The sequence below is a fragment of the Puntigrus tetrazona genome, chromosome 20 (genome assembly GCF_018831695.1).
Source record: "Puntigrus tetrazona isolate hp1 chromosome 20, ASM1883169v1, whole genome shotgun sequence".
Lineage (NCBI taxonomy): Eukaryota > Metazoa > Chordata > Actinopteri > Cypriniformes > Cyprinidae > Puntigrus > Puntigrus tetrazona.
The window spans coordinates 13,384,188-13,397,084 of NC_056718.1; the positions used below are offsets into that span (position 1 = coordinate 13,384,188).

The 12,897-nt window shown below is 37.7% G+C and overlaps 2 protein-coding genes and 1 pseudogene across 5 annotated transcripts; all 3 read left to right on the forward strand.

The window, feature by feature from the left end:
* The first annotated feature begins 177 nt into the window (after positions 1-177).
* Positions 178-3,463, forward strand: LOC122325384 (cytochrome P450 2J4-like). Of its 4 annotated transcripts, none has more exons than XR_006247294.1 (10): positions 178-377; positions 551-778; positions 1,127-1,289; positions 1,539-1,688; positions 1,775-1,935; positions 2,036-2,212; positions 2,303-2,444; positions 2,533-2,720; positions 2,768-2,928; positions 3,081-3,213. XR_006247294.1 is itself a non-coding variant. In XM_043220423.1 (10 exons), exons 2-10 carry the CDS (start codon positions 578-580, stop codon positions 3,254-3,256), a joined length of 1,500 nt encoding a protein of 499 aa, XP_043076358.1. In that variant the 5' UTR covers positions 178-306; positions 551-577; the 3' UTR covers positions 3,257-3,463. The 4 variants fall into 4 exon arrangements, 3 of the variants coding, with proteins under 3 accessions (XP_043076358.1, XP_043076357.1, XP_043076359.1); XM_043220423.1 differs by having other exon boundaries at positions 178-306; positions 2,787-2,928; positions 3,081-3,463; XM_043220422.1 differs by having other exon boundaries at positions 186-377; positions 2,787-2,928; positions 3,081-3,463.
* A 561-nt stretch (positions 3,464-4,024) lies between these two features.
* LOC122325387 lies at positions 4,025-7,698 on the forward strand (annotated as a pseudogene).
* Positions 7,699-9,024: 1,326 nt separating this feature from the next.
* On the forward strand, positions 9,025-12,521 carry LOC122325386 (cytochrome P450 2J4-like). Its single transcript, XM_043220427.1, has 9 exons — positions 9,025-9,409; positions 10,152-10,314; positions 10,422-10,571; positions 10,656-10,816; positions 10,901-11,077; positions 11,173-11,314; positions 11,403-11,590; positions 11,691-11,832; positions 11,945-12,521. The coding sequence occupies exons 1-9, from the start codon at positions 9,218-9,220 to the stop codon at positions 12,118-12,120; spliced, it is 1,491 nt and encodes a 496-aa protein (XP_043076362.1). The 5' UTR covers positions 9,025-9,217; the 3' UTR covers positions 12,121-12,521.
* The last annotated feature ends 376 nt before the right edge of the window (positions 12,522-12,897 follow it).

Below are 12,897 nucleotides of genomic sequence, written 5' to 3' on the forward strand. Positions count from 1 at the left end.
TCTTTACCTTTGAACATTCGTGCAGTCCAGAACCCCCTTAGCTTTCTGATGCACTGAAAACTCTTATCTAAGACATGTTCAGTTTAGGTCTGCTAGCTCAGCGGTTCTCAATTCCAGTCTCCCCCGTACCCCCGCTCTTCACATTTTGTACGTTTCTCTTATCGCTTCAATCGTTCGTTCCGTTCGAACGTAAGTGTCCTGCGAAGTGAAAAATTCCAGTTCGAAGCGAACGTTCCATTCAAACGGCATTGAAGCTTGCTTTGAGGGATTCATTGCTTTCTACTCGGGTAGGGAGCAACGAACAATGTGAGGGGCCATTTCAAACCATTGTTTTCATGCACGGAGCTCACTTTTAACGAGCTGATTATTAGAATCAGGTGAGAAAGCTCCAAAAGCAGGGTTGTGATTCACGGCTACGAGCTGTCCCATAAAATAAGAACATTAGCTGACTTTCGCATCGTATTGATTATATTATACATCCGAATCTGGATTTGTGCAAAGCAGCGAGAATATCTACTTGTGAAACGTATTTGATTAATTTGTTTTCCAGGCAGTGACGTGACCAACAATCCAGGAAATGTCAGCCATGGATCTGCTTCACCTTTACGAGTGGCTCGATTTGACGACAATTTTGATATTTTCGTGTGTGTTTTTATTGTTAAGTGATTATTTTAGAAATAAAGCGCCGAAAAATTTCCCTCCCGGACCGTGGTCTTTACCGATTATTGGAAACGTTCATCATATCGACCACACAAAGATTCATCTTCAGTTTTTAAAGGTAAACATTACTGCTACTTAAATTCATTCTAGCTGTAAAACGCCAAGACGTAACTTTTCCGTTATCTTAGACGGTTGTGTGTAGCTATAGTTATACTGGTTGTTAGGCGAATCGTAGAAGTTATTTTTCCACGACGGTGTCACGTGATGTCGATACGCCTTAATTTTGATAAATGTTTACTAAAATGCAGAAAATACTGCTATAAAAGTGCAATTTAAGCCTCAGACTGTATTCCTTGACCTTGAATTGAACTGCTTTGGACTAGTCAGCTTTATACACAGCAAGCTAATTATTTTAAAATATTATAATCTCTTCTAACCTTTGTTCATTTTCAAAACATTTTTGAAGTTTGCGAAAAAATATGGCAAGCTTTTTAACATTAGGCTTTTTGGAACAAGAATTGTTGTGCTGGATGGATATAAACTCGTGAAGGAGGTGTATTTACAACAAGGTGACAACCTTGCTGATCGACCCATATTACCTTCATTTTATGACATCACTGGAGACAAAGGTCAGTCTAATATCAAAATGTTTTATTGGTGATTTAAAATATTCTCCAGAAATAATGTTGTTGGTTCGTAATAAAATAAATCATCACATATGTAATGTAAATTAAAAAATATGTTGTTAATCTGCTGCTTCAAATGAATTGATTCTATGAAGGGATTGTTCAGAAAATTAATAGAGCCTAACTTGTGTTCAGAGAGGAATTAATAAGCGTAGTTAAACCTCAAATATAAGAGGTCTGTTTTATAAACAGGTTTAATTGGTGCCAATGGGTATAAATGGAAGCATCAGAGGAGATTTGCACTTTCAACTCTTCGGACATTTGGATTAGGAAAGAAAAGCCTGGAGCCGTCCATGCATCTTGAATGTACCTTTCTGAATGAGGCATTTTTGAATGAACAAGGTATGCACGGGGGTGCCAACTGAAAATAATTGAATATAATGTTTGAAATTAGGAAGCATGTTGTGTATAAAGTTGTACTGTTCCAGGTCGACCTTTTGACCCTCGCTTACTGCTGAACAACGCTGTCTCAAATGTGATCTGCACCCTTGTGTTTGGTAATCGTTTTGAGTACAGCGACAATGACTTCCAGACTCTGTTGAAGAACATCAATGACGCTTTATATCTAGAAGGAAGCATCTGGGCTCAAGTAAGCATTTTATTGGGTAGTACAAATACACTACATTTTGTTTGAAATAATAAGCTGTGCTAAATGACATTTTTGCATTTAGCCAATTTTGCCTGTTTAGCTTTACAACTCCTTCCCATGGCTCATGCGGCGAGTGCCTGGACCACACCACAAATTATTTCTTCTGTTGAACAAGGTGATTAACTTTGTTCGAGAGAAAGTGAATGCACACAGAGTGGATTATGATGCATCAAATCCTCGAGACTACATTGACTGCTTCCTCGCTGAAATGGAAAAAGTAAGATGCTTTCTTACTAGAGGAGCATCAGATATTGAATGATCTGGTATGCTTGTAGAAGTTATTATTGTCCTCATCTATGTTGCTTAGCTTAAAGACGACACAGCCGCTGGGTTTGATGTGGAGAACTTGTGCATCTGTGCTCTGGATCTGTTTGTAGCGGGAACTGAGACCACCTCCACCACTCTGTACTGGGGTCTTCTCTACATGATAAAATATCCTGAGATACAGGGTGAGAGATTGAGGAAAATGTTATCTATGCTCACACATACACAAAGTCTTTAAAATTATGTCTTCAACTATCTCTATTTTATCTTCAGCCAAAGTCCAGGAGGAGATTGATCGTGTTGTGGGAGGGTCACGGCAGCCATCTTTATCTGACAAGGACAACATGCCCTACACCAACGCTGTTATTCATGAGATACAGAGATTTGGAAATATCGTCCCATTAAATGTGTTTCGAATTACTGTAGAAGATACTCAGATAGGAACATACTCTATTCCAAAGGTGGGCCTACTGTTAAAAGCACTGTGTATTTATGGACATTGCATCAGTTGCTGTGTGTTTCTTTAGGGCACACCAGTGATTGGCAGTTTGACATCAGTGCTGTTTGATGAGTCTGAGTGGGAGACGCCTCACTCTTTTAACCCGGGTCACTTCCTGGATGCTGAGGGCAAATTTAGGAGAAGAGATGCCTTTTTACCTTTTTCTCTAGGTATTGAAAGACTGTTTTAACAAAGTAATGCCCAGTTTTGTTTACAATATGTGCATAATATAAACAATTAAAATATTAATATACACAAATGGTTAAAGTAAGAAACAAAGGCTTTAAGAGTGACAACCTATGTTTTTTTTTTTTTTTTTTAGGAAAGAGAGTGTGTCTAGGGGAGCAGCTGGCACGGATGGAGCTGTTTCTTTTTTTCTCTTCTCTGCTTCAGCGCTTAACTTTCTCTTCACCAGATGGAGTGGAGCCGAGCTTGGCTTTTAGAATGGGGGGAACTCACTGTCCCCAGCCATATGAGCTGCGTGCAGTGCCACGCTAATATAACAAAAAAAAAAAATGCGAATAAGTCACCGCTTTTAGCCCTGTTTGCAAATTATTGTAATAGTAATTTTCAGTCATTTAAAAAAAAAAAAAAAAAAAAAAAAAAAAAGTATTTGACAGGTGGCTTTGGTGTTGATTATGAAATGAATTTGTGTCATCAGAAAATAAATAATTAGTAGAAATAAACAAAACGTATGTTTTGTAACTGCCCCGTTTAATAATTTAACCCTATATAAATATATGCTGTGTGCCAATACTAACGAAGTCAGTGGGGATCAGCTGTTAAGTTACCAACATTCTTTAAAATATGTTATTTTCCACAGAGAAACTTGAACATGTTTGAAACGGCTATAGAACAAGTAGATGATGACTGAGTCATTACTTCATTTTTTGGGTAGACTATGCCGTTTGGAAAAGAACTTCTAAATTTGAGTATTTATACTATAAATGGTAGGTCAAAATTTCTTAATCATACTTAAATGCTAGAGAGAAGTAGACTACGAAAGAAATCACTGGAGGACATTGGAAAAGTATTACTTGATAAATAGCTATGAAATTATTAAATAGCGCAACGTAAAATGTCTGAAGCAGAATTTGTGGCAAAAAAAAATGAACATAGCAGTCAGAGGACATCTACTGGATGCACAATGTGAAAGCATTGGACCTTTGGGAGGGGCCTAGCTCCGACTGCTTTTTAGGTAGCCTAAGTCAAGGGTGTCATACTCGATTCCTGGAGGGCCACAGCCCTGCACAGTTTAGATGCAACCCTAACGAAACCCTCCTCATCCAGCTAAAGTCACACATACATGGTATTTGTTTTGGAGCAGGGTTGGAATTAAACTCTGGAACGGAGTTTGACTTCACTGACCTATGTGAAGTAGGTAAATAAAATATTTAATAGTGCAAACATAAATAACAAAAACAACATTAAATAACATCATATAAGACACTTTAACTATAAAAGTTAAGGCTACTAGGGTAGTGCACAAATGGGTGTATTGCACATAAATGTGAGTGTATAATCAATTCTGCTCATAGCTCATATATATCAGAACAGAAGATTCAACCAGTCTGTACATTTAACAACAGTCCCATCAGGTAGAAGCATAGCGAAGAATAACTATAATAAAATAGTAAAAAACTAAATTAGTCTTTACCTTTGTATTCAGCAGTCCAGCAACCTATCTCGATATGTTTAAAAAGACCAAAAAAGATTGGGTGAACTAAACTTTCAATGAACTTTTAATATTTAATACGTATATCAATATAGGGGTAGAGTCATGGACTCAATCACTGCGCTCTGAATAGTTAAAGACAAAACTTTGAAAGTCTTTATTCTCCATTCCCAAAGTGTATACAGTGCATAGATACACATAACTCACATTTCTTTATGCTCTGTACGTGAACACCCGAGTCCAATGAAAGAGTGTCCCTGTTTGTACAGCCTATTTGGACCCTGCCTACTTAGAGCTTCCTGGTTAAGAGCCTCTTTTTAACTGTTCGCTCACGGCAAACCGATCCAACAAGGATCAGTCATGGATCTGTTGCATCTTTACGAGTGGGTCGATATCAAGAGTATTTTGATATTTTCCTGTGTGTTTTTGCTGTTGAGTGATTATGTCAGAAATAAAGCGCCAAAGAACTTTCCACCTGGACCGTGGTCTTTACCGATTATAGGAGACCTTCATCATATGGACAATAGTAGGACGCATCTTCAGTTCTCAGAGGTAAAAACAATTTCATCCAAATGTTATAGCTAAACTAAATACGTCTGAACATGCATAATAGTAATAACGGCGTTTAATCAAGTCGAAAGCGGTTTGTTTTTAACTAACACGCCGATAAGACACTGCGTTACGCAAAATGATATACTTTAGTCATAACCTGGTTGTGACGCAGTTGACGTCGTGACGCTGTTTGCGTAATGCTGGGCACGCGCCACAAGATAATAGGGTTAATTTCGAGCCGATTTCTCCACTTCTTAGGTAATGTCCCGATTACTTTAGGAGAGCAATATCCAATCATAAAAGGTCTGTTTGTGCGTGGTGTGCTGTGTTTGTCACATTGCTGCACACTATAAGAGCAAAACGGTGAAATCTGGGATTTTTTTTTTTGATTTTCATTTTTGTGGTCTCTCACATTTTGAAAATCTCATAAAAAAAACAAACAAACAAAAAAAACGCTCGTGCAGCACACCGACAACACAGCGCCCTCTAAGGTCAGAAAATACGGAGTAATTTATAATATTGTAAATATGCTCCCACCAGAGCCTTGTTTTTCATATTTATATGGAAAATGATGTAAATGTAGTGTTAGGGCAAGCCTGGGAACAGATATGCTCCGGCTGATGTGCTGTGCAATGTTATGTAAAAAGAATCAAAGTATAAAGATGTTAATTTCTAAACAGTTACGTATTAGTATGCCAAAGCATTTTAGGAGCTCCGGCTCTGACAGCAAATCGTATTTTACAGTTTGCAGAAAAATATGGCAAGATTTTCAGCCTTAAAATTCTTGGACCGAGAATTGTTGTGTTGAATGGATATAAACTTGTGAAGGAAGTGTATTTGCAAGAAGGTGACAACCTTGCTGATCGACCCATGTTACCTTTATTTTATGAAATCGTTGGAGACAAAGGTAAGTCCAATGGTCATCTGAATATTAAACAGGTAATTTAACATTTTACCACAAATGATCAATTATTATTTGATGAGCAATCAAATTTTATCCTAAACGGTTAACAGGTTTAGTTGCTGCCAGTGGGTATAAATGGAAGCATCAGAGGAGATTTGCTCTCTCAACTCTAAGGAACTTTGGACTGGGAAAGAAAAGCCTGGAGCCGTCCATCAGTCTTGAATGTACCTTTCTGAATGAGGCTATATCTAATGAACAAGGTATTTATCGAGGTTTGCTTATTAAAAACAATTAAAAATGACATTTAAAATTGGAAGCAGTGTGATTAACAGCTTCTGTTTCAGGTCGACCTTTTGACCCTCGCTTCCTGCTGAACAACTCAGTATCAAATGTGATCTGTGTGCTTGTGTTTGGTAATCGTTTTGAGTACAGCGACAATGACTTCCAGTCTCTGTTGAAGAACATCAATGAAGCTATATATCTGGAGGAGGCATCTGTGCTCAAGTAAACATTTTGACATTTTAACATTTTTACAGAAATTTTCCTCTTTTTTCAATCTTCGGCTGCTTCTTTTTCTTCTTTCTTTAGCTTTATAACATGTTCCCGTGGCTCATGCGGCGAGTGCCTGGATCACACAAGAAAATTTTTACTCTGTGGCAAAAGGTGATTGACTTTGTTCGAGAGAAAGTGAATGTGCACAGAGTAGATTATGATCCATTAAATCCTCGAGACTACATTGACTGCTTCCTCGCTGAGATGGAAAAAGTAAGATCCTTTCTTAGGGGTTATTAGTATAAGTGGAATGCTCTGGTAATATTAATGTTACTGAACTGAAATGGCACGCAATTATGTTGCTTAGCTTAAAGACGACACAGTCGCTGGGTTTGATGTGGAGAACTTGTGCATCTGTGCTCTGGATCTGTTGTGGCGGGAACTGAGACCACCTCCACCACTCTGTACTGGGGTCTTCTCTACATGATAAAATATCCTGAGATACAGGGTGAGAGATGAGTGAGAGAAACAAAATCATATGCACATACAATGTATATGTCCACACATCTCTACCTTACGTCTTCAGCCAGAGTCCAGGAGGAGATTGATCGTGTTGTGGGAGGTTCACGGCAGCCATCTTTATCTGACAGAGACAACATGCCCTACACCAACGCTGTTATTCACGAGATACAGAGATTTGGAAATATTCTACCAATAAATGTGGTCCGGTCTACTGTGGAAGATACTCAGATAGGATCATACTCAATTCCAAAGGTTTGCCTAGTAATGTATCATGCACTAAATATGTGAATTTAAGTGAATCTAATTGACATTTATGTTTAGGATGAATAAGTTTGTAAGTTTACTTTTGCAGGGAACAATAGTGACCAGCAATTTGACATCAGTGCTGTTTGATGAGTCTGAGTGGGAGACGCCTCACTCTTTTAACCGGGTCACTTCCTGGATGCTGAGAGCAAATTCAGGAGAAGAGATGCCTTTTACCTTTTTCTTTAGGTACAGGACGACTCTGCTTTCATAAAACTACTACAAAGATGTTTACAGTTCTTTACAAGCCCCTATAAAAAGAAACATATTATGACAACCTATAATTTTTTTTATTTTCAGGAAAGAGAGTGTGTCTAGGGGAGCAGCTGGCACGGATGGAGCTGTTTCTTTTTTTCTCTTCTCTGCTTCAGCGCTTAACTTTCTCTTCACCAGATGGAGTGGAGCCGAGCTTGGCTTTTAGAATGGGGGAACTCACTGTCCCCAGCCATATGAGCTGCGTGCAGTGCCACGCTAATATAACAAAAAAAAATGCGAATAAGTCACCGCTTTTAGCCCTGTTTGCAAATTATTGTAATAGTAATTTTCAGTCATTTTTAAAAAAAAAAAAAAAAAAAAAAAAAAAGTATTTGACAGGTGGCTTTGGTGTTGATTATGAAATGAATTTGTGTCATCAGAAAATAAATAATTAGTAGAAATAAACAAAACGTATGTTTTGTAACTGCCCCGTTTAATAATTTAACCCTATATAAATATATGCTGTGTGCCAATACTAACGAAGTCAGTGGGGATCAGCTGTTAAGTTACCAACATTCTTTAAAATATGTTATTTTCCACAGAGAAACTTGAACATGTTTGAAACGGCTATAGAACAAGTAGATGATGACTGAGTCATTACTTCATTTTTTGGGTAGACTATGCCGTTTGGAAAAGAACTTCTAAATTTGAGTATTTATACTATAAATGGTAGGTCAAAATTTCTTAATCATACTTAAATGCTAGAGAGAAGTAGACTACGAAAGAAATCACTGGAGGACATTGGAAAAGTATTACTTGATAAATAGCTATGAAATTATTAAATAGCGCAACGTAAAATGTCTGAAGCAGAATTTGTGGCAAAAAAAAAAATGAACATAGCAGTCAGAGGACATCTACTGGATGCACAATGTGAAAGCATTGGACCTTTGGGAGGGGCCTAGCTCCGACTGCTTTTTTAGGTAGCCTAAGTCAAGGGTGTCATACTCGATTCCTGGAGGGCCACAGCCCTGCACAGTTTAGATGCAACCCTAACGAAACCCTCCTCATCCAGCTAAAGTCACACATACATGGTATTTGTTTTGGAGCAGGGTTGGAATTAAACTCTGGAACGGAGTTTGACTTCACTGACCTATGTGAAGTAGGTAAATAAAATATTTAATAGTGCAAACATAAATAACAAAAACAACATTAAATAACATCATATAAGACACTTTAACTATAAAAGTTAAGGCTACTAGGGTAGTGCACAAATGGGTGTATTGCACATAAATGTGAGTGTATAATCAATTCTGCTCATAGCTCATATATATCAGAACAGAAGATTCAACCAGTCTGTACATTTAACAACAGTCCCATCAGGTAGAAGCATAGCGAAGAATAACTATAATAAAATAGTAAAAAACTAAATTAGTCTTTACCTTTGTATTCAGCAGTCCAGCAACCTATCTCGATATGTTTAAAAAGACCAAAAAAGATTGGGTGAACTAAACTTTCAATGAACTTTTAATATTTAATACGTATATCAATATAGGGTAGAGTCATGGACTCAATCACTGCGCTCTGAATAGTTAAAGACAAAACTTTGAAAGTCTTTATTCTCCATTCCCAAAGTGTATACAGTGCATAGATACACATAACTCACATTTCTTTATGCTCTGTACGTGAACACCCGAGTCCAATGAAAGAGTGTCCCTGTTTGTACAGCCTATTTGGACCCTGCCTACTTAGAGCTTCCTGGTTAAGAGCCTCTTTTTAACTGTTCGCTCACGGCAAACCGATCCAACAAGGATCAGTCATGGATCTGTTGCATCTTTACGAGTGGGTCGATATCAAGAGTATTTTGATATTTTCCTGTGTGTTTTTGCTGTTGAGTGATTATGTCAGAAATAAAGCGCCAAAGAACTTTCCACCTGGACCGTGGTCTTTACCGATTATAGGAGACCTTCATCATATGGACAATAGTAGGACGCATCTTCAGTTCTCAGAGGTAAAAACAATTTCATCCAAATGTTATAGCTAAAACTAAATACGTCTGAACATGCATAATAGTAATAACGGCGTTTAATCAAGTCGAAAGCGGTTTGTTTTTAACTAACACGCCGATAAGACACTGCGTTACGCAAAATGATATACTTTAGTCATAACCTGGTTGTGACGCAGTTGACGTCGTGACGCTGTTTGCGTAATGCTGGGCACGCGCCACAAGATAATAGGGTTAATTTCGAGCCGATTTCTCCACTTCTTAGGTAATGTCCCGATTACTTTAGGAGAGCAATATCCAATCATAAAAGGTCTGTTTGTGCGTGGTGTGCTGTGTTTGTCACATTGCTGCACACTATAAGAGCAAAACGGTGAAATCTGGGATTTTTTTTTGATTTTCATTTTTGTGGTCTCTCACATTTTGAAAATCTCATAAAAAAAACAAACAAACAAAAAAAACGCTCGTGCAGCACACCGACAACACAGCGCCCTCTAAGGTCAGAAAATACGGAGTAATTTATAATATTGTAAATATGCTCCCACCAGAGCCTTGTTTTTCATATTTATATGGAAAATGATGTAAATGTAGTGTTAGGGCAAGCCTGGGAACAGATATGCTCCGGCTGATGTGCTGTGCAATGTTATGTAAAAAGAATCAAAGTATAAAGATGTTAATTTCTAAACAGTTACGTATTAGTATGCCAAAGCATTTTAGGAGCTCGGCTCTGACAGCAAATCGTATTTTACAGTTTGCAGAAAAATATGGCAAGATTTTCAGCCTTAAAATTCTTGGACCGAGAATTGTTGTGTTGAATGGATATAAACTTGTGAAGGAAGTGTATTTGCAAGAAGGTGACAACCTTGCTGATCGACCCATGTTACCTTTATTTTATGAAATCGTTGGAGACAAAGGTAAGTCCAATGGTCATCTGAATATTAAACAGGTAATTTAACATTTTACCACAAATGATCAATTATTATTTGATGAGCAATCAAATTTTATCCTAAACGGTTAACAGGTTTAGTTGCTGCCAGTGGGTATAAATGGAAGCATCAGAGGAGATTTGCTCTCTCAACTCTAAGGAACTTTGGACTGGGAAAGAAAAGCCTGGAGCCGTCCATCAGTCTTGAATGTACCTTTCTGAATGAGGCTATATCTAATGAACAAGGTATTTATCGAGGTTTGCTTATTAAAAACAATTAAAAATGACATTTAAAATTGGAAGCAGTGTGATTAACAGCTTCTGTTTCAGGTCGACCTTTTGACCCTCGCTTCCTGCTGAACAACTCAGTATCAAATGTGATTTGTGTGCTTGTGTTTGGTAATCGATTTGAATACAGTGACGATGACTTCCAGTCTCTGCTGAAGAACATCAATGAGGCTATGTATCTGGAAGGAGGCATCTGTGCTCAAGTAAACATTTTGACATTTTAACATTTTTACAGAAATTTTCCTCTTTTTCAATCTTCGAGCTGCTTCTTTTTCTTCTTTCTTTAGCTTTATAACATGTTCCCGTGGCTCATGCGGCGAGTGCCTGGATCACACAAGAAAATTTTTACTCTGTGGCAAGAGGTGATTGACTTTGTTCGAGAGAAAGTGAATGCACACAGAGTGGATTATGATCCATCAAATCCTCGAGACTACATTGACTGCTTCCTCGCTGAGATGGAAAAAGTAAGATCCTTTCTTAGGGGGTTATTAGTATAAGTGGAATGCTCTGGTAATATTAATGTTACTGAACTGAAATGGCACGCAATTATGTTGCTTAGCTTAAAGACGACACATCCGCTGGGTTTGATGTGGAGAACTTGTGCATCTGTGCTCTGGATCTGTTTGTAGCGGGAACTGAGACCACCTCCACCACTCTGTACTGGGGTCTTCTCTACATGATAAAATATCCTGAGATACAGGGTGAGAGATTGAGGAAAATGTTATCTATGCTCACACATACACAAAGTCTTTAAAATTATGTCTTCAACTATCTCTATTTTATCTTCAGCCAAAGTCCAGGAGGAGATTGATCGTGTTGTGGGAGGGTCACGGCAGCCATCTTTATCTGACAAGGACAACATGCCCTACACCAACGCTGTTATTCACGAGATACAGAGATTTGGAAATATTCTACCAATAAATGTGGTCCGGTCTACTGTGGAAGATACTCAGATAGGAACATACTCTATTCCAAAGGTTTGCCTAGTAATGTATCATGCACTAAATATGTGAATTTAAGTGAATCTAATTGACATTTATGTTTAGAATTAATAAGTTTGTAAGTTTACTTTTGCAGGGAACAATAGTGACCAGCAATTTGACATCAGTGCTGTTTGATGAGTCTGAGTGGGAGACGCCTCACTCTTTTAACCCGGGTCACTTCCTGGATGCTGAGAGCAAATTCAGGAGAAGAGATGCCTTTTTACCTTTTTCTTTAGGTACAGGACGACTCTGCTTTCATAAAACTACTACAAAGATGTTTACAGTTCTTTACAAGCCCCTATAAAAAGAAACATATTATGACAACCTATAATTTTTTTTTATTTTCAGGAAAGAGAGTGTGTCTTGGAGAGCAACTGGCACGGATGGAGCTCTTCCTCTTTTTCTCCTCTCTGCTGCAGCGCTTCACTTTCTCTTCACCAGATGGTGTGGAACCGATTCTGGATTTTAAACTGGGAGCCACTCTATGTCCTCAAGCATATGAATTATGTGCAGTGCCACGTTAAAACAAGAACCCAAAACATGTAGGTTTGGTTGCCAACAGGATGATGCATTTATTGGTTGGTTGAAGTTTTACTCGCTTGGTGGTTTTGTATGATACAAAAACAAATTAACAAATAAATCTACTAGTAAAAGGATTATGAATGGCATAAATGGTAAGAAAAATAAATCTATTTTTTAAAAAAAGCTCAAAATGTGACCTACTGTGATAAACTACACTAAATGCAAGTAATAAAAAAAAAAAGAAATTATTTCAGTGTAAATAAGGGATCAGTAGGAATTCAATATAACGCATTACCATCCTTTAAAGAGTATTTCCTTTTTACATAATACTGGAGCCCTTGTGTTTTACCATTTTAGATGTGCTGATACACATAAGATCAATAAAGGCTTTAAACAACTCTTATTCATTTTTAATTACAGTTCATTTCAGTTGAAACGTTGCCGATTGAGAGCAAACATTTTTTAAATGTCTAAAGTTGCATCAAACAGAATGAAATCTGTACCAGATAACGTTCAGCAGGCAGACCTGTAAATCTGTGCATATCGTAAAATATATAATCATTCATATACTACTTACTAATGAGTGTTTTTACTGTTAAATGCGCAATAAAACACGACACAGATCTAATCCAGTGAAGCGGGTGTTATGCTGAAAGCTGACACTTGGTGGCGCTGTTCACTAAGCTTTTACTGTAGATTTACTTTACGAGCGGTGGACACGCATACAATACATGGTGTTTTGTGCTGTTCAGAGCTGTCCAGCCTTTAATTTGAGCAGT